Source organism: Salvelinus alpinus, chromosome 1 (genome assembly GCF_045679555.1).
Source record: "Salvelinus alpinus chromosome 1, SLU_Salpinus.1, whole genome shotgun sequence".
Taxonomy (NCBI): Eukaryota; Metazoa; Chordata; class Actinopteri; order Salmoniformes; family Salmonidae; genus Salvelinus; species Salvelinus alpinus.
Window position 1 is genome coordinate 49,521,585 of NC_092086.1, and position 22,364 is coordinate 49,543,948.

The 22,364-nt window shown below is 46.8% G+C and overlaps 1 protein-coding gene across 1 annotated transcript in view; it reads right to left on the bottom strand.

The window, feature by feature from the left end:
* Window positions 1–22,364, bottom strand: part of LOC139578918 (SH3 and cysteine-rich domain-containing protein 2-like) — a 63,628-nt gene that overhangs the window by 11,348 nt on the left and 29,916 nt on the right. Inside the window, exons 3-10 of the mRNA XM_071407052.1 lie at window positions 7,779–7,873; window positions 6,536–6,626; window positions 5,531–5,649; window positions 4,937–5,006; window positions 4,686–4,774; window positions 4,486–4,574; window positions 1,186–1,237; window positions 431–568 (exon numbers count right to left, since the gene is read on the bottom strand). Of these exons, the coding sequence (XP_071263153.1) occupies window positions 431–568; window positions 1,186–1,237; window positions 4,486–4,574; window positions 4,686–4,774; window positions 4,937–5,006; window positions 5,531–5,649; window positions 6,536–6,626; window positions 7,779–7,873 (743 nt within the window). The remainder of the gene's footprint in view (window positions 1–430; window positions 569–1,185; window positions 1,238–4,485; window positions 4,575–4,685; window positions 4,775–4,936; window positions 5,007–5,530; window positions 5,650–6,535; window positions 6,627–7,778; window positions 7,874–22,364) is intronic.

Sequence of the window (22,364 nt, forward strand, 5' to 3'; positions counted from 1 at the left end):
TATTTATGCTTATTTATTTTAACTTGTGTGCTTTAACCATTTGTACATTGTTACAACACTGTATATATATAATATGACATTTGTAATGTCTTTCTTGTTTTGAAACTTCTGTATGTGTAATGTTTACTGTTAATTTGTATTGTTTATTTCACTTTTGTGTATTATCTACCTCACTTGCTTTGGCAATGTTAACACATGTTTCCCATGCCAATAAAGCCCCTTGAATTGAATTGAATTGAATTGAGAGAGAGAGAGAGAGAGAGAGAGAGAGAGAAAGAGAGGGGAGAGAGCGAGACAGAGACAGACAGAGAGAGAGACAAGGGTGTTTAGGAAGGTTCAAATAGAAAGGCAGTGGAAGCAGACAAGAAATAGATTGTTTGGCACAACTACAGGGCAAAGGAAGAAAGACGAGACAAAATGAGTGTCTCACCTGATCCTCCTTCACTGGCATGTGGCCCATCCCTCGGCTGGCAAGGACAGGCTGGGTGACCTTCCACACCCTCTCCCCTGGGCGCACCCTCTGAACGAAGTTAGCAGGGAAGAAGCCCACCTTGTCTCCACTCTTTCCCTGTCACACAGATGACACGTAGAGTAATTATGACATACATTCAAATAAATTCAGGCCTGTATCCACGGAGTTGGGTGTTCACAATTATGTTCTAATTGACTTTGTCTGGATGTGCATGATTTTCAGTGTTTTGTAAACCATCCCATAAAATGGAGACCTGTCTATGTGTTTCTGTACCAGTGCTCTATGCTGAGTGTCAGGCACTGAAGAGTTAATACGGAGCCTCGCTCATCTCTGCCAGAGACTGAACGCAACCATATCCAGAACATTGAGAGCGACTGAAGCTCATTACCGACTCAATAAAAAGCTCTTTCAGGTCGCAACGCTAGTTAAATTCATTATGTTTCCCTCTTAAAGCGATTTTCGGAGGAAATTATGTTTCTATTTCTGACTGTCTGGATGTTTAGGAGAGGCCAACAATATGGCAGGTGATACAGTTCATACTCACACGCCTAACGCACACACACACACACACACACACACACACACACACACACACACACACACACACACACACACACACACACACACACACACACACACACACACACACACACACACACACACACACACACACACACACACACACACAGTGGTGTAGATCATTAATTGCCCACCTTCCACCACTCTTCATTAGAATCATCAGTGACCAGCACCCGATCACCAGGCCTGAGAGAGAGAAAGAAAGACAGAGAGGAAGATAAGGGAAGGGGGGTGGGGGGGAAGGAGGGGAGAGAAAAAGCAGGGGGGAGAGAGTACATTAAAGCCAGCATTGAAAAAAGAGAAGAGACTCATACAGGGAGAGTGTGTTCATGATTTCAAACTTTGTGTGGTGTATCTTTGTACACAGCATGCTACTGTTCACTTGGGATTAACTCCCCTCCCATGACTCAGAGGTGGCGGTCCATAAACCCAAAGGTCGTTGGTTCAATTCCCCGAATTGATTCAATTCCCCAATTCCCCGAGCCGACTAGGTGAAAAATCAGTTGATGTGCCCTTGATCAAGGCACTTAACCCTAATTGCTGTGGATAAGAGCATCTGCTAAATGAATAAAATGTAGGTAAGGAACAGGTGACTTTGATTCCTACACACATTAATGATGTTTAAAATAGCAACAATCCTTGGATGTGTAACTGACGTAATAGCACCAATCAGTGGCAAGCACGGCGTCTGACAAACAGTGGCTCTGTCTTGCTCGTTCTCTCACTCACAGACGCACGCATGCCAGGATTGGACGCACGCACCCACGTATGTACGCACGCACGTATGTATGCAAACACACACACACACACAATTTACACATACAGAATAACTCACAGACCCCACACGCAGACATGCATGTACGACATAGAGCTGGCACAACAACCGTGTAACGGTTATGGATGAAGACCGATATGAAAATAAAATAATCGTCTTAACCGTTTAAAGAAAAAACACTATTGTGGATGATTTCTTTTTTGTGTGGAGCGAACGGCTGACTGAAGACGGGACGGCCGAGCCCTCGTGCGGTTGAGTCCATATCTGCGGTAAAACGGACTCTTAACAACGGATGAAACTTTGTTTCTCCTTGTTGAAACAAGCAAGGTGTTGTAGCAAACGAGCCTTCGGTAGCCTAGGCAACGCTCCCTTCCCTTGCAATGGCTGTTTGATATTGTGATGCAATAATTTCCATGGTAATGTAGAATGTTCATTCAAATGATGTTGACTGATGTGGCTTATGCGATGGAATGTATTTTTTGTAATGTCAGTTGAGTTGAATCAAGAAATCACAGCGCATATTGATGAGTACACTTCCTGCTTTTACATCCTGCTTTTACTTCCACCCATTACACCACCATGGACTTGAATGAGGATGCCCATTCTATTTCTATGGCAGCACATGCAGTCAGGAGCAGAGGAAAGGAGAAAATGTGTAAATATTTTTTCCCAGAGGCTATTTGAACAGTTATTACGTTGACCGCGGTCATTTGGCTGGACAATTACCATCATCAAAAATTCCATGACCATCACAGCCCTATGCACAAGCACACACCTCTCACAAACACATAAACATGATTCAGACTCATGTACACAGACTACCCAGTATCCACTGTCCTATATACAGAGCTACTGTACTGTCCTGTATACACAGAGCTAGTGTCCTGTCCTATATACAGAGCTAGTGTACTGTCCTGTATACACAGAGCTACTGTACTGTCCTGTATACACAGAGCTACTGTACTGTCCTGTATATACAGAGCTACTGTACTGTCCTGTATACACAGACCTACTGTACTGCCCTGTATACACAGAGCTACTGTACTGTCCTGTATATACAGAGCTACTGTACTGGCCTGTATACACAGAGCTACTGTACTGGCCTGTATACACAGAGCTACTGTACTGCCCTGTATACACAGAGCTACTGTACTGTCCTGTATACAGAGAGCTACTGTACTGTCCTGTATACACAGAGCTACTGTACTGTCCTGTATATACAGAGCTACTGTACTGTCCTGTATACACAGAGCTAGTGTACTGTACATACAGAGCTACTGTACTGTCCTGTATACACAGAGCTACTGTACTGGCCTGTATACACAGAGCTACTGTACTGGCCTGTATACACAGAGCTACTGTACTGTCCTATATACACAGAGCTACTGTACTGTCCTGTATACACAGAGCTACTGTACTGTCCTGTATACACAGAGAGACTGTACTGTCCTGTATACACAGAGCTACTGTACTGTCCTGTATACACAGAGCTACTGTACTGTTCTGTATACACAGAGCTACTGTACTGTCCTACATACACAGAGCTACTGTACTGTCCTATATACAGAGCTAGTGTACTGTACTGTCCTGTATACACAGAGCTACTGTACTGGCCTGTATACACAGAGCTACTGTACTGGCCTGTATACACAGAGCTACTGTACTGGCCTGTATACACAGAGCTACTGTACTGTCCTGTATACACAGAACTACTGTACTGTCCTATATACACAGAGCTACTGTACTGTCCTGTATACACAGAGCTACTGTACTGGCCTGTATACACAGAGTTACTGGGCTGTCCTACATACACAGAGCTACTGTACTGTCCTATATACACAGAGCTACTGTACTGTCCCTATTACACAAATTCTCTCTACGAAGTCCCTTGGGTGTCTGATCTGCTCTCCCTGTTGCCCTATTTGATCGTCCTGGCCTGTCACACACACACACACACACACACACACACACACACACACACACACACACACACACACACACACACACACACACACACACACACACACACACACACACACACACACACACACACACACACACACACACACACACATCCGTGAGACACCAGATGGCTGTGAACCATCCCCATGGCGATGTACCTCTTTATTACCTGCACCCACAGCTCTCTTCTCTCCCTAACACACATCCTGACCTTTATACTCTTCTATCTTTCCTCCCTCATCCCTTTCCTTCCTTCCTCCTCCTCTTCCTCTCACTCCCTTCTACACTCTCCCTGTTCTGCTGGCATTCTTTGCATCTCTTTTGTCTCTCCCTTCCCCCACCCCCCTGCTTTTTCCTCTCTCTCTCTGTGCTCATGTCTGTTTCAAGCTGTTCTCTCCATCTAGTCCCTCCATATTTCTCCTCATCCTTTCATCTCTAATTCATTTTCAGTGTCTTTATCATTCAGCCCCCACCCCCCCACCCCAAAGCGGACAGTGTGTATGTGTGGGCGGTAATTGTCGTTGTGTTTTATCATTAGCAGGCTGCACCTCCTTAATGGTTCCTTCACATTGTCCCTTCTACAGATGGCAAGGATGTTTTAATCTTGAAGAAATGACAGGTGCCGTAAAGCACTGGGACGGACACACATATAGGCACACCACAAACCCACACAAACAGTCCCCATTCAATCACTCACTCTAGTCCGAGGTCGTTGTGCTCCTGAGGCAAGAACTTGTAGAGCGCTACATACGTGTGGATCGAGTGAACCTCAATACGCTTGGGAACCTGGATGGACACAGACAGGGAGAAGGAGTACAGACGGAAAACGTTTTCGTTAAATATAGTGTCTCTGAACATGAGGTCATCTAGCAGGAGAAGGACTGTGTGTGTGTGTACCTTCACACTGGTTTCCTCTACAGGCTCCTGGAGCTGCTCGCTGCCCCCACCCTCAGGTTCAGCCTTCTCGTTTTCACACGGAGGCAGATCTGACAGACAAGGAGATGGGTCACTCAGCCTGAACGATCAGGTCAGACAGCAAGCAAGGATGTACATACTCAAGACACACACACACATAAATACATGAGGGTACACACACGCGAACAGACACACACACACAGACACACACACACACACACTCGTGTTCTTACCCCCTGTATCCTGTGGCATCTCCTCTTCTATGCTGTACTGCCTCTGCTCCCCCTCCTCTCCTCCTTCACCCTGAGAAAGAGAACCAAATGGAAAAAGAGGGATTTAAGACAAAAAAAAATCAGAGGAAAAGATGGAACCGAGTGAGAGAGGACAAACTCGGGACACATCGAGACACTCAATGTGTTTCTGTAGTTTTCTACGTCAAACCTTTATTTTACCAGGTAAGTTGATTGAGACCAGATTCTCAGGCTCTGAGTCATAGAGATATACTGTAGCTAAGAATGCCAGTTTAAGTGAGGGAGAATTGCTGGGACTGCTAGAAACACAACAGGACAAGAGAAACAGGCTCACATGCAGGTGATGGAGCATGTGAAGATTGAATACAGGGTCACGTGAAGGTGATGGAGCATGTGAAGATTGAATACAGGGTCACGTGAAGGTGATGGAGCATGTGAAGATTGAATACAGGGTCACGTGAAGGTGATGGAGCATGTGAAGATTGAATACAGGGTCACATGAAGGTGAAGGCCCCCTCTATAGAGTCACTAATTAACAGGCTGCGTGTCCCCATGGTACAGGTGGTGACGTCATACCTGGCTGTGCGTGGGCGACTCGGACACGCTCCCAAAACTGGAGCGGCTCATCTGTGCCAGGGATGTCCCGTAGCGCAGGGCTGCGTAAATAGGGTCCACCCCACGCCCCCGGCCTGCCCCTGAAAACACACACAGATATTGAAACCTTTACAGGAACACACGCACAGACAAGCAGCATCACAGATTGGGATCATATGTATAACTGCCATCATAACTGACTTTAAGCTCTAAATATAGCCGTAATGACACAGTCCCAGACAGACGGTGACCTACAGAAGATCTGGCAGAGGGCACCAGTAAAGTCCAAGGCTCTTTACAAGTTTGCACATTGTATTTTCAAGGAAGTACATTGTCGTTTCAGTGCTCTGTGAGATGAAAGTCAAGCATTAGTGGTAAAGGCTGTATTGAGTTGATGTGCTCTCAGAGTTTCAGTCAGAGTGAGAATCAGTTGGGACTGGTTCTCTATTCCAGGTAGAGCTCCATCAATTTAAACCTGTCATTTCCCTGCTCAACAGTCACTGTAATGGCAGCGAGATGGGCTGTTCTGTATTACCTGATGTGTGTAATAACAGGCGATAATCCCAGCCTGCCCTGGCTCAGACCCAACATGAGTCCCAAACAGCACCCTATTCCCTTTATAGTGCCCTACTTTTGACAGGGCCAAGGGGATAGGGTCCCATTTTGGAACACAAGCCCAGACGTCAAAGTGACAGACCTGGGGTTATGGCGGTGGGAGGGAGGGGGCAGGTTAACGGAACACTGATGGATGGAAGGAAACAGGGAAGAAGGAAAGGACAGCAGGTGGAATGAGAGCTGACCCTTATTCATAAGGATCTATTCTATAGGGTGAAGGACATGAATCACGTCCACTTCCTCGCAGGGCTAGGATACGACACACACATGCAGATAGACACGTGCAGAATACACACGTCTTCATGCACGACACCCCACACATGGATGCAGATGCACAAACACACACACACTTTCTTTACTGGGCATGCTCACCTTGGGTGGGCTGCACCTCTTTGACGACAGCCAGCTGTTCGTTGACCAGCATGGGAGAGCTGAAGTTCCGCTTGAAGGCCCCGACCCCAGACTAACACACACAGAGGAGGGAGAATAATATGGATTTTCTGTTTACATTCATTCATTTTTATAGCCTGTAGTTCTGGGTTTTATTCAGCTAATTTATAGAATTACATTACAGTAATTGAAGTAGAGAGAGAGGACGAGATAGGGCGGACTTAGCAGCAACAGTCTGACCAACAGTTGCCAAAAGTCAATACATGAGTATCCTGCGAGAAGTAAGATTGCTAACATCACTGTGTTTTCTCTGGCTTAATTGTAAATCAATTAAACCTGCTGCCGGAGTCTCAACACGCACACTCACACATTGAAACACTCACACAAGCACGCAGCCTACTTACACGTTCACAACTGCACACAGAACACACAAACAATTTCACACGGAATTAGGCACGGGGACTGTTTCAATGGAGATATTGATTTCCCTGTGTGCTGACATTGAGATGAGCTATCAGCACTGTTATAATACAGGGGCAGAGTAACAGGGATGAGTGGTGCTCCTTTGTTCCTTCCAAAGATATTCTGGCTCATTGTAGATAATCCTCTCATATCTCACTATCCCTCCCTCCCTCCCTCCCTCCCTCCCTCCCTCCCTCCCTCCCTCCCTCCCTCCCTCCCTCCCTCTCAACTTCTTAGTACAGTATTTCTCTTCTACATCCAACAGCTCCTGAGTTCCTCAGTGAATTTCAAACGACGTTGTTCAGGGACCTGACTTCCCCTGCATACCAATGGCATCTATCTGGCGTCCTTGAAGGGATCCAGAGAGATCATGTGTGGTTTGAAACAGATAGGCAATATTTAGACAGGGAGAACTCAGACAGGGGAGCTTCTGCCTTCTACCAGAGGACCCACTCTGACCACTGATTAACGGGCATCAACAGCATCAGCAGTATCTATGCACACACAGCTGTACATGAATGCATACGCACGCACACACACCTACAAACACTGCTGCATACTCACTGCCCATTCCATATGTGTGCCCATACTGTTAGCAGTTTTTCACTGCATACATTGACAGAACCTTGAGAAGCACTGATTCAGCCTTGGGGCCAGTACTGCAGTGTGTGCGTGTGCGCGTGCGTTTGTGTGTGTGTGCGTGCGCGTGTGTGTATATGTATATGTATATGTACAGATCTGTAGACCAGGGCAGGGGACATACCTTTCCATTGCAGGGCTGCTGGGACAACTCTGAGGTGCACCACAGGTGAGCCCCCATCTTACAGGTTTTACACCGAAGACCCTGTTTAGAGTTACCTACAGACAGACAGAGAGAAAGAGAGACAGAGAGAGACAGAGAGAGAGTGAGACAGAGAGAGAGAGGAGAGGTCATGAGCAGATGAGCTCTTGCATTTTTCAGAATGTTCTTTAAAAAAAGATAGATTTAGAGTTAGATAAACATTTTTTTTGTCAGGAACATATACAGGATGCTACCCTCTACAGCTAACCTTCACTGCAAATCAAAACTCAATACCTAATTACGGAATCACCTGGAAGGCTTACAACTACCAAAGATTATTATTCCAAAGCTATACAGCAAATGCTCTTGAAAACAACAGAAACCCGAAAACACCATCCAACCTGGAACTGAGTGAGTAATGTTTAGTCTGAAGCTATATTTTATTTCCAAAAGCCAAGAATAAGGACTGAATGCTAAGTTAAGGCTACCAAGCTTGATACAACTTCAATTAGCACTGACGTGGCCTCCTGGGTGAGGCAGTGGTCTAGGGCACTGCATCGCAGCGCTAGCTGTGCCACCAGACACTCTGGGTTCGCGCCCAGGCTCTGTCAAAGCCGGCCGCGACCGGGAGGTCCGTGGGGCGACGCACAATTGGCCTAGCGTCATCCGGGTTAGGGAGGGTTTGGCCGGTAGGGATATCCTTGTCTCATCGCGCACCAGCGACTCCTGTGGCGGGCCGGGCGCAGTGCACGCTAACCAAGGTCGCCAGGTGTTTCCTCCGACACATTGGTGCGGCTGGCTTCAAGGTTGGATGCGCGCTGTGTTAAGAAGCAGTGCGGCTAGGTTGTGTCAGGACCCGGTGCGAGAAACAGTCACTAAATCGGCAGAACCCAGAAGATGAGGCAGACACAGCAGTACTAGAGATGGTGGTTTAATAAAAAATAGATATCTTCCAAAATACAAAGAAAATCCACAAAGTGGTAAAAACAGCAAGGGAAAAACAAACCTCAAAAGACTAATACAAAATACAAAAGAACAAAATCAGAGAACCTCTGGAAAATCCAACAAGAGAAAAATATATGTTCACAACAAGGCTTGGGCTGGGGCTGGGTGCTAACATACAAACACTGAGCAAGGAACTGAGGAACACACAGGGATTAAATACTAACAAGGGAACGACATACAGGTGCAAACAATAATTAGAGCAAGGGAAAAACAAAAGGTACAAAAAAGGTGCAATGGGGACATCTAGTGACAAAAAAACAGAACAGTCCTGGCCAAAACCTGACAGAATCCCCCTCCTAGGAACGGCTCCTGACGTTCCTACCAGCCTTCTCAGGGTGGAGGGCCCTGAACTGACGAATGAGGTCAGGGTCCAGTATGTCCTTGGCAGGAACCCAGGAGCGCTCCTCGGGACCGTAGCCTTCCCAGTCCACCAGATACTGCCAGGACCGCTGCACCCGGCGGGAGTCCAGTATCCGGTGGACGGTATAAGCCGACTGGCCTCCGATGACACGGGGCGGAGGGGGAGGTCTGCCTGCCGGAATAAGGGGAGAAAAAACAACAGGTTTTAATAAAGAAATGTGAAATGTGGGATTGATTTTAAGGGATCTGGGTAAGTGCAGGCGAAAAGTAACGGGATTGACTCTCCTGGCAATCTTAAAGGGTCCGATGAATCTCTGGGACAGCTTGCGAGACTCCACCCGTAGCGGTAAGTTTTTTGTTGAGAGCCATACTCTCTGGCCGGGGTACAGGGTAGGACCGGGACGGCGACGTCTGTTGGCTTGTCGTTGGTACTGCTGTGAGGAACGCAGAAGATTAAGACGGGCCTTCTTCCACGTAAGCCGACAGCGTCTGATGAACCTCGAGGCTGAAGGCACTCTGACTTCTGCCTCCTGGTCCGGGAACAATAGAGGAGCATAGCCAAACTGACACTCGTGCGGGGATATACCAGTGGAGGAGGAGCACAAGGTGTTGTGCGCGTACTCAGCCCAAACAATGAAGGATGACCATGTGGATGGGTTGTTGGAAACCATACATCTGAGGGTGGTTTCCAGCTCCTGATTCATCCTCTCAGTTTGGCCGTTGGACTCCGGATGGTACCCTGAAGATAAACTGGCCGTGGCCCCTATGAGTTGGCAGAAGGCCTTCCAAAACCTTGAGGCGAACTGGGGACCTCTGTCGGAAACCATATCTTGCGGGATGCCAAAGACTCGGAACACATGGTTAATCACCAACTCAGCTGTTTCCTTGGCAGAAGGTAATTTGGTCAAGGGAACAAACCTGGCCGCCTTAGAAAACCTGTCGATGATGACTAGGATCGTAGTATTACCATGGGACGGAGGAAGGCCAGTAATAAAGTCCAGCGAGATATGGGACCAGGGTCGGTGGGGAATAGATAAAGGGTGAAGGAGTCCTTGAGGGCGGAGGTGAGAAGATTTGCCCTGGCAGCACACGGAACAGGCCTTGACGAAAGTGGCAACGTCTTCTTTTATGGTGGGCCACCAGAACTTACGCTGGATGAACTCCAAGGTGCGACCTACGCCCGGGTGACAGGTGAGGCGAGAGGAGTGCCCCCAGAGAAGGACTTGGGACCTTGCTGCCTTGGGAACAAACAACCGATTAGCAGGACCTCCTCCAGGGCCCGGTTCGATGGCTTGAGCTTGTTTCACGGTATCCTCCACTTGCCACGAGATCGGAGCCACGATCTTAGCGGCAGGAAGAACAGTCATGTCAGTATCTTCTCGAATGGCAGGAGAGTAGACTCGTGACAAGGCATCCGGTTTGAGATTCTTCGACCCGGGTCTATAGGTGAGAATAAACTGGAATCGGCTGAAGAAAAGAGACCATCGAGCTTGTCTGGAGTTCAACCGCTTCGCCTGCTGGATATACTCCAGATTTTTGTGGTCCGTAAGCACTTGAAACGGTTGAGAAGCCCCCTCGAGCCAGTGTCTCCATTCCTTCAATGCCATCTTAACCGCTAGGAGTTCACGATCCCCCACATCGTAATTCCTCTCGGCCGGGGTAAGCCGGTGAGAGAAGAAGGCGCAAGGATGAAGCCTCTTGTCTTCACCCCTCTGAGACAGGACAGCTCCAACACCAACCTCTGATGCGTCTACCTCCACCACAAAAGGTTCATCCGCCGTCGGTAGTGTCAGGATGGGAGCAGAGAGGATGCGCTGCTTGAGTCCTTGGAAGGCCGTCTCAGCTTCTCTTCCCCACAGAAACCTTGTGTTGCCACCCTTGGTTAAAGCTGAGAGAGGGGCTGCCACCGAGCTGAAGTTCTTGATGAACTTGCGGTAGAAGTTAGTGAAGCCCAGGAAACGCTGAACTTCCTTAACGGACTTGGGGGTGGGCCAATCTGCTACCGCCCCTACCTTCTTGGGGTCCATCTGGACTCGACCGGGTTCCACTACAAATCCCAGGAACTGTACTCGAGAGGAATGGAATTCACACTTTTCCGGCTTAACGTACAAATGGCTGTCTAGGAGGCGTTTGAGCACTTGTCTGACATGCTTAGTGTGTTCTTGAAGGGAGCTCGAAAAGATGAGGATGTCATCCAAGTAAACAAACACGAAAATGTTAAGCATATCCCTAAGCACATCGTTTATGAGCGCTTGGAACACAGCCGGGGCGTTGGTCAGGCCGAAGGGCATCACCAAGTATTCGTAGTGACCAGTAGGCGTGTTGAAAGGGGTCTTCCACTCGTCACCGGGTTTGATCCGCACAAGATGGTATGCGTTCCGCAGGTCAAGCTTAGTGAAGACCACTGCTTCCTGGAGCAGCTCAAAGGCTGTGGCCATAAGGGGTAGCGGGTAGCGGTTACGGACGGTTATGGCATTAAGTCCCCGGTAGTCGATGCAAGGACGTAATCCCCCGTCTTTTTTGGCCACAAAGAAAAACCCTGCTCCCGCCGGCGAGGTGGATGGACGCATGAGGCCTGCTGCCAGAGCGTCCTTGATGTAGGTATCCATAGCAGCTCGTTCGGGAGGAGATAGGGAAAAGATCCGACCCCTGGGGGGGCAGGTGCCCGGAAACAGGTCGATGGGGCAATCGTAAGGTCTATGGGGTGGTAGTTTGGTGGCCCTCTGTTTGCTAAATACCGGTTTGAGGTCATGGTAACACTCGGGAACTCGGGACAGGTCGATGGATTCTAGAGACTCGGGAGGGGAACTCGGGGAACTTGGGAAGATACAAGTGGCTTGGCACGTAGGACCCCACTGCTTAATAGTGCCCACAGACCAGTCGATGTGAGGGTTATGGCTGTGAAGCCAGGGGTATCCAAGGACGAGAGGGAACTCGGAACACGAGGTCAGATGAAAGTTCATCACTTCCTGGTGTTGGGAAACTGAAAGACGCAAGGGGGTAGTGACACGAGTGACAAGTCCAGATCCCAAAGGGCTTCCATCCAACGTAGTAACCCTTATGGGGTCACTTAGAGGTTCAGAGGGAACGCCATTCTCCTTCGCCCAGACACCATCCATGAAGTTACCTGCGGCTCCAGAGTCTACCAAGGCTTGAAGGGGAAGCTCGTGGTTGTCCCAGGAAAGGGTAACTGGAATGAGCAGGCGGGAGTTGGATGGATAAGAGGAGGTTATGTTTCCCGTTACCGTCCTCCCAGGCCTGCACGGGAGAGTGCGTTTTCCCTGGAGCCCGGGACACGTGGAGAGGAAATGGCCCGGTTTGCCGCAATATAAACAGCATCGCTCCCTCATCCGGCGGTCTCTCTCAGCCTGGGAGATGCGTCCAACCTGCATGGGTTCCGGTGGAGTCAGCGGGGATAAAGGTGGAGACTCGGAGCTGGGACCGATAGGAGCTAGGGTGAGAGATCTACGGTTGAGCTCTCTCTCTCTCAGACGCTGGTCTATGCGTGAAGCCAACTTGATCAGGGACTCGAGGTTGTCCGGTGGTTCCCGAGTGACCAGTTCATCTTGGATGGTGTCGGAAAGACCCTTCAAAAAGCACACTGTGAGCGCCTCGTCATTCCAGCCACTCGTTGCTGCCACCGTGCGGAACTGGATGGCATAGTCCGTCACGCTGCGCCGACCTTGGCGGAGAGTCAGGAGCTGTTTGGCTGAGTCAGGACCGCTGGTAGGACCTTGAAACACTCGCTTGAATTCTTCAGCAAAGGTAGAGTAGCTGGCACAGCAGGGACTTTGGGCATCCCACACAGCAGTAGCCCAGGCTAGGGCTTTTTCCGACAGCAGGGTGATGATATATGCTATCTTGGACCGGTCGGTGGGAAATGACGAGGGTTGCAGCTCGAAGGAGAGAGAACATTGGGTGAAAAACCCCTTACAACCACTCGGATCACCTGAGAACCGTTGGGGAGGCGGCAGACGAGGTTCAGCCAGGGGGTTAACTGCCACGGGCACTTGAATCTGATGAACTGGAGCAGAAGCGGTTGCAGGAGAAAGTTGATCAGAAATCTGCTTTATGGAAGTCATCATCTCCGACAGAAGTTGAGAATGTCCAGCCATTAAGGCCTCTTGCTGAACCAGAGCAGCTTCGTGACGTTGGACAGTCCCCTCGTGGTGGGACAGCATGGGAAAAAGTCCTGGGTACTGGCTGCCTCTGGGTTCATTTTAATGGCTCAGTGTTTCTGTCAGGACCCGGTGCGAGAAACAGTCACTAAATCGGCAGAACCCAGAAGATGAGGCAGACACAGCAGTACTAGAGATGGTGGTTTAATAAAAAATAGATATCTTCCAAAATACAAAGAAAATCCACAAAGTGGTAAAAACAGCAAGGGAAAAACAAACCTCAAAAGACTAATCCAAAATACAAAAGAACAAAATCAGAGAACCTCTGGAAAATCCAACAAGAGAAAAATATATGTTCACAACAAGGCTTGGGCTGGGGCTGAGTGCTAACATACAAACACTGAGCAAGGAACTGAGGAACACACAGGGATTAAATACTAACAAGGGAACGACATACAGGTGCAAACAATAATTAGAGCAAGGGAAAAACAAAAGGTACAAAAAAGGTGCAATGGGGACATCTAGTGACAAAAAAACAGAACAGTCCTGGCCAAAACCTGACAGGTTGTGTTTCGGAGGACGCTTGGCTTTCGACCTTCGTCTCTCCCGAAGGAGAGAGACAAAATAGTAACTACTAACAATTGGATACCACGAAATTGGGGAGAAAAAGGTGGTAGAAAAATATATGTCAAGTGAGAGGTGTCAAAGCCCTTTAGCCCAACGATGGCAGGAGAGTCACACAGTCTACTCCAACCAAATGGAGAGGCCTTAGAAGCTGCCTCCCGCTGTTCAGAGGTAATTAAAATACAGTACCCTGTGTATGTAAAGAATGATAAGACACGAAAATAGCACAACATGAAGCTACTTATGGAAACTCAAGAGACACCTTTTGCTGACTATTATAAAAATGGGAACATCAGCAACTGCATCTTCCACCCAGACCATCCCCTGGCATGGCACAGTGCTATATTAGCACACTACCCCTCTGTTAACTTCTTTGGGACAGGGGGGCAGTATTGAGTAGCTTGGATAAAAAGGTGCCCAGAGTAAACTGCCTGCTACTCTGTCCTAAAAGCTAGAATATGCATATAATTAGTAGATTTGGATAGAAAACACTCTGAAGTTTCTAATACTGTTTGAATGATGTCTGGGAGTATAACAGAACTCATATGGCAGGCAAAAACCTGAGAAGAAATCTAACCAGGAAGTGGGAAATCTGAGGTTTGTAGTGTTTCAACTCTTTGCCTATCCAAGATACAGTGGAAATGGGGTCATGTTGCACTTCCTAAGGCTTCCACTAGATGTCAACAGTCTTTAGAACCTTGCTTGATGCTTCTACTATAAAGGAGGGGGGAATGAAAGGGGATTGAGTCAGAGGTCTGGCAGAGTGCCACGAGCTGGTCACGCGCATTCACATGAGAGGTAGCTTGCGTTCCATTGCATTTCTGAAGACAAAGGAATTCTCCGGTTGGAACATTATTGAAGATTCATGATAAAAACATCCTAAAGATTGATTCTATACTTAGTTTGACATGTTTTTACGAACTGTAATATGACTTGCCAGCGCGTCGTCAGTTTGGATTGTGTACTAAACACGCGAACAAAAGGAGGTGTTTGCACATAAATTATGGACTTTATCAAACAAATCAAACATTTATTGTAAAACTGGGATTCCTGGGAGTGCATTCTGATGAATATCATCAAAGGTAAGTGAATATTTATAATGCTATTTCTGACTTTGTTGACTCCACAACATGGCGGATATCTCTTTGGCTTGTTTGGGCTCTGAGCGCTGTACTCAGATTATTGCATGGTGTGCTTTTTCGGAAAAGCTTTTTTGAAATCTGACACAGTGGTTGCATTAAGGAGAAGTTTATCTAAAGTTCCATGCATAACACATGTATTTTCATCAACATTTATAATGAGTATTTCTGTAAATTGATGTGGCTCTCTGCAAAATCACCGGATGTTTTGGAAGCAAAACATTACTGAACGTAACGCGCCAATGTAAACTGAGATTTTTGGATATAAATATTAACTTTATCGAACAAAACATACATGTATTGTGTAACATGAAGTCCTATGAGTGTCATCTGATGAAGATCATCAAAGGTTAGTGATGAATTTTATCTCTATTTATGCTTTTTGTGACTCCTCTCTTTGGCTGGAAAAATGCCTGTGTTTTTCTGTGGCTATGTACTGACCTAACATAATCGTTTGGTGTGCCTTCATCGTAAAGCCTTTTTGAAATCCGACATGTTGGCTGGATTCACAACAAGTGTAGCTTTAATTTGGTGTATTGCATGTGTGATTTCATGAAAGTAAAATGTTTATAGTAATTTATTTGAATTTGGCGCTCTGCATTTTCACTGGATGTTGGCCATGCCTAGCGTCCCACATATCCCAGAGAGGTGAGGGGGTGTTAACGATGGGTGGAAACTCAGGATACTAGACAACGAGGACTCTCAGTCAGCTAATATAAATCTCTATAAGTCTGCAACAGTATTGGTACAGGGCTACCCCAAACAGTTTCAGCTGGACTTTCACCTAATCAAATAATTAGCTCAGCAGGACAAGCTCTCCCTTGAGAAAGATACCCCCACCCCGAGTGGGTCAGACCAGACCTCTTTTATATAACCCCACAGACGAGCCACCCCCAGCGGAAAGTCAACCTCCCAGCACAGAGTACTACTCCCTCATTGAAATGAAAGATAAATTCACCCAGCTGGAGGTAAGGCAGGTGGTGCTGGAACAGCAGGTGATTACACTCCAGTCAGCACAGACCCAGACAACAGTCCAGCACAACAACACCCCCTTAACCAGATCCAGGGGGGCTGGAGGTGGAGAGAGACATATCTGCACTCTGGACTGTGGTGAGACAACTTCAACAGGAGAAAAGAGCAGGAGCAGGAGAAGAACAGAGCACTAGAGGAGAGGATCAGACTGCTGGAGGAGAGGGTGAGGGGGATGGTGTGTGAGAAGGAACAACCTACTAGAGAGGTGGCCACCCCCGCAGAGAAGCCAGCAGAACAGCCCACCTCAGTTCCCGACAAAAGTCTCAACACCACAGCAGAACAGTCCACCCCAGACCTTGACCACGTCGTCATCACATCACAAATGAAGAACCCCAAGCCCAGGGGATCTCACCCCCTCTGAGCACCCCCCCCTGTCAGCCACCCTGATAGCCCTCCTGACAACCCCCCCACACCCACTGAGGACATACACAAGACACAGATTGAACTCCTTATGGACTCAAATGGGAAATATATACAAGAAAAACAACTTTTTCCAAAACACAGTGTGTCTAAACTCTGGTGTCCAAACACCCAGTGCGCCCTAGTCCTTCTGTCTGAGGGCCAACTATGTTCACGTAGTTACATAATAATACACACAGGCACAAACGACCTGAGAGCACAGCAGAAAGGTTGGCCGCAGCACTCAAGGGAGTGTTTGAGAAAGCTTCTTCTACTTTCACCAACGCACAAGTGGTTACATCCACCCTGCTACCACGAAAATACTTCCACCCTGCTACCACGAAAATACTTCCACCCTGCTACCATACAGCGGGTAAACGCAAGTATTTCCCGTGACTGTGCCTCAAAACCAAATGTTTACCCGGCCCACCACTCCACCCTGGACTTGAACAGCCTTTATGACCAGCTCCACCTATACAAGGCAGCAGTGCCCACCTTCGCCCGGACCCTAAAGGACATCGCTCTCAAACGCAGCCCCAACACTTCGCACAGGAGCAACAGATCAATAGACACCCCGCCCAGACCAGCGAGACACTCTCCCAGACCTGCGGGACCCCCCCCCCCCCCCGGGCCTACACATAGAAGACCCACGCTGAGAGGACCTACATCCAGACCACATCCACACTAGCCCAAGCCAATGGCATGTACCAGATGCAACCAATCAACACCCCCCCAAGTCAACCATGCCCACACCCCATTTAGCCCCCCTCAGATCAGACTTATGCTCCTTCTGCCCACCCCATGCACCCCACCTCCACAAAGAGGGCCTCAACATGGAAGTCACACATACACCCAGGCAGTGAGCAGGCAAACAGCCCACTCTTACACTAGCCCAAGCCAATGGCATATACCAGATGCTCAGCAGGCTCTGCTCACACTTACTAGCCTGTGGCCAAACCGCACGACCAACAACATTGGACACTTTATGGAACACAAAGCCTTCACTATCTCATCCTGGAATATCCAAGGCCTGAGGTCATCTGCCTTTGGCCTAAAGAGCAGGAACCTGGACTTCATCAAAGAAATCAGAAATACAGACATTGTCATCCTACAAGAAACCTGGTATAGAGGAGATGGACCCACTGGTTGCCCTCTAGGTTACAGAGAGCTGGTAGTCCCATCCACCAAACTACCAGGTGTGAAACAGGGAAGAGACTCTGGGGATATGCTACTTTGGTATAGAGCAGACCTAACTCACTCCATTAAATTAATCAAAACAGGAACATTTTACATTTGGCTAGAAATTCAAAAGGAAATTATCTTAACGGAGAAAAATGTCCTCCTGTGTGCTACCTATATCCCCCCACTAGAATCCCCATATTTTAATGAAGACAGCTTCTCCATCCTCGAGAGGAAAATCAATCATTTCCAGGCCCAGGGACATGTACTAGTCTGTGGCGACCTAAATGCCAGAACCGGACAAGAACCTGACACCCTCAGCACACATGGGGACAAACACCTGCCTGGAGGTGACAGCATTCCCTCCCCCATATGCACCCCTAGGCACAACTATGACAACATAACCAACAAAAGCGGGTCACAACTCCTGCAGCTCTGTCACACGCTGGGTATGTACATAGTCAATGGTAGGCTTCGAAGGGACTCCTATGGTAGGTACACCTGTAGCTCATCTCTTGGCAGTAGTACTGTAGACTACTTTATCACTGACCTCAACCCAGAGTCTCTCAGAGCATTCACAGTCAACCCACTGACACCCCTATCAGATCACAGCAAAATCACAGTCTACTTGAAAAGAGCAATACTCAATCATGAGGCATCTAAGCCAAAGGAACTGAGTAATATTAAGAAATGCTATAGATGGAAGGAATGTAGTGTGGAAACCTACCAAAAAACAATTAGGCAACAACAAATTCAATCCCTATTAGACAACTTCCTGGACAAAATGTTCCACTGTAATAGTGAAGGTGTAAACTTGGCAGTAGAAAATCTAAACAGTATATTTGACCCTATCAAATCTAAAAATGTCAAACAGAAAACCGAAGAAAATGAACAACAATGACAAATGGTTTGATGAAGAATGATAAAACCTAAGAAAGAAATTGAGAAACCTGTCCAACCAAAAACATAGAGACCCGGAAAACCTGAGTCTACGCCTTCACTATGGTGAATCACTAAAACAATACAGAAATACACTTCGTTAAAAGAAGGAACAGCACGTCAGAAATCAGCTCAATGTAATTGAAGAATCCATAGACTCTAACAACTTCTGGGAAAATTGGAAAACATTAAACTAACAACAACACGAATAATTATCTTTCCAAAATGGAGATGTATGGGTAAACCATTTCTCCAATCTTTTTGGCTCTATAACAAAGAACAAACAGCAAAAACATACACATGATCAAATACAAATCTTAGAATCAACGATTAAAGACTACCAGAACCCACTTTATTCTCCAATTACCTTTAATGAACTACAGGACAAAATAAAAACCCTCCAACCCAAAAAGGCCTGTGGTGTTGATGGTATCCTCAATGAAATTATAAAATATACAGACAACGAATTCCAATTGGCCATACTAAAACTCTTTAACATCATCCTTAGCTCTGGCATTTTCCCCAATATTTGGAACCAAGGACTGATCACCTTAATCCAAAAGTGGAGAGAAGTTTGACCCCAATAACTACCGTGGGATATGCGTCAACAGCAACCTTGGGAAAATCCTCTGCATTATCATTAACAGCAGACTCATACATTTCCTCAGTGAAAACAATGTACTGTGCAAATGTCAAATTGGCTTTTTACCAAATTATCGTACGACAGACCACGTATTCACCCTGCACACCCTAATTGACAAACAAACAAACCAAAACAAAGGCAAAGTCTTCTCATGTTTTGTTCAAAAAAGCCTTCAACTCAATTTGGCATAAGGGTCTGCTATACAAATTGATGGAAAGTGGTGTTGGGGGAAAAACATACAGCATTATAAAATCCATGTACACAAACAAGTTTTCGGTTAAAATAGGCAAAAAACACACACATTGCTTCCCACAGGGCCATGGGGTGAGACAGGGAAGCAGCTTAAGCACCACCCTCTTCAACATTTTTACCAACGAATTGGCGAGGGCACTAGAACAGTCTGCAGCACCCGACCTCACCCTACTAGAATCTGAAGTCAAATGTCTACTGATGATCTGGTGCTTCTGTCACCAACCAAGGAGGGCCTACAGCAGCACCTAGATCTTCTGCACAGATTCTGCCAGACCTGGGCCCTGACAGTAAATCCAAAATAATGGTGTTCCAAAAAAGGTCCAATCGCCAGGACCACAAATACAAATTCCATCTAGACACCGTTGCCCTAGAGCACACAAAAAACTATACATACCTTGGCCTAAACATCAGTGCCACAGGTAACTTCCACAAAGCTGTGAACGATCTGAGAGACAAGGCAAGAAGGGCATTCTATGACATCAAAAGGAACATAAAATTCGACATACCAATTAGGATCTGGCTAAAAATACTTGAATCAGTTATAGAACACATTGCCCTTTATGGTTGTGAGGTCTGGGGTCCGCTCACCAACCAAGAATTCACAAAATGGGACAAACACCAAATTGAGACTCTGCATGCAGAATTCTGCAAAAATATCCTCTGTGTACAACTTAAAACACAAAATAATGCATGCAGAGCAGAATTAGGCCGATACCCGCTAATTATCAAAATCCAGAAAAGAGACGTTAAATTCTACAACCACCTAAAAGGAAGCGATTCCCAAACCTTCCATAACAAAGCCATCACCTACAGAGAGATGAACCTGGAGAAGTCCCCTAAGCAAGCTGGTCCTAGGACTCTTTTCACAAACACAAACAGACCCCACAGAGCACCAGGACACCAACACAATTGGACCCAACCAAATCATGAGAAAACAAAAAGTAATTACTTGACACATGGGAAAGAATTAACAAAAGAACAGAGCAAACTAGAATGCTAGTTGGCCCTAAACAGAGAGTACACAGTGGCAGAATACCTGACCACTGTGACTGACTCAAACTTAAGGAAAGCTTTGACTATGTACAGACTCAGTGAGTATAGCCTTCCAATTGAGAAAGGCCGCCGTAGGCAGACCTGGCTCTCAAGATAAGACAGGCTATGTGCACACTGCTCACAAAATGAGGGGGAAACTGAGCTGCACTTCCTACCCTCCTGCCAAATGGATGACCATATTAGAGACACATATTTACCTCAGATTACACAGATCCACAAAGAATTCGAAAACATACCCGATTTTGATAACTTCCCATATCTACTGGGTGAAATACCACAGTGTGCATCATAGTAGCAAGATTTATGACCTGTTGCCACAAGAAAAGGACAACCAGTGAAGAACAAACACCTTTGTAAATACAACCCATATTTATGTTTATTTATTTTCCCTTTTGTACTTTAACCATTTGTACATCGTTACAACACTGTATATATACATACTATGACATTTGTAATGTCTTTATTCTTTTGGAACGTCTGTGAGTGTAATGTTTACGGTTCATTTCTATTGTTAATTTCAATTTTGTATATTATCTACTTCACTTGCTTTGGCAATGTTAACATTTGTTTCCCATGCCAATAAAGCCCCTTAAATTTAATTGAGAGAGGAGAGAGGGGGAGAGTGAGGAGTGGTTAGAGAGAGAGAGAGAAAAGAGAGAGAGGGGGAGGTTGAGAGAGGGGGGGGTTGAGAGAGGGGGGGGGGGTTGAGAGAGAGAGGAAGAGAGAGAGACAGAATGTAGTAATAAATAAGGTTGGCATGTGATCAAAGCAGGATCCTGTTTGATGTAAATCTCATCTCAGTCATCCTGAGAGGGTTGATCAAGCACTGCCCTACTTCTATTGTGCTGGCATTGCCTGCTGAACTAAGCAGTGCATTATCAACGGTCCCTCTCAAAACATAGAGAGACTGACAACCAGCTGGAGGCATTTGGGTTCTATTTGGTTTTTAGTCACACCAATTCTCATCAAGCATTGTCTTAGGAACAAGCCTAGTTAGAGTGGAGAAATGTTCTTTGTCCTTTTTCTTGATATAATTCGTTTTGCGTTTCTCTTTTATATGTTGGAGAGTGAGAAGACAATCCTTATGTCATTCAGCTGCATTGTTTTGAGTCATCCAAACAATTTATTTCCATTTCAAGGTTTACTTATTCACTGTTGCCAATACTAATGTTTAGAAGGATTTAGTCTAGAGCCCTATGATTACCAATCCATAACAAAGGCGTGGAAACACAAACCAAAAAATACATGAACTGAACTGAACCTTCTATTTGCTCAAGCTCAGTTCTGTTACAAACTGGGAGGGGGAGGAGAGAATGGGAGAGAGGAGAGACTGGGAGGGAGAGAGCAGAGACTAGGAGAGACTGGGAGAGAGAGGAAATACTGGGAGAGAGTGAGGAGAGACTGGGAGAGAGGGGAAAGACTGGGAGAGAGAGGAGAGACTAGGAGAGAGAAGAGAAACTGGGAGAGGAGAAACTGGGAGAGAGGGGAGAAACAGGGAGAGAAGAGAGACAGAGAGAGGAGAGAGTGAGAGAGAGAGGAGAGACTGGGAGAGAGAGAGAGGAGAGAGAGAGGAGAGACAGAGAGAGAGAGAGGAAAGACTGTGAGAGAGAGAGGAGAGAGACTGGGAGAGAGAGAGGAGAGACAGAGAGAGACACAGAGAGAGGAGAGACTGGGAGAGGAGAGACTGGGAGAGAGAGAGGAGAGACAGAGAGGAGAGACTGGGAGAGGAGAGACTGGGAGAGAGAGAGGAGACGAAGAGAGAGGAGAGACTGGGAGAGGAGAGACTGGGAGAGAGAGAGGAGAGACAGAGAGAGGAGAGAGGAGA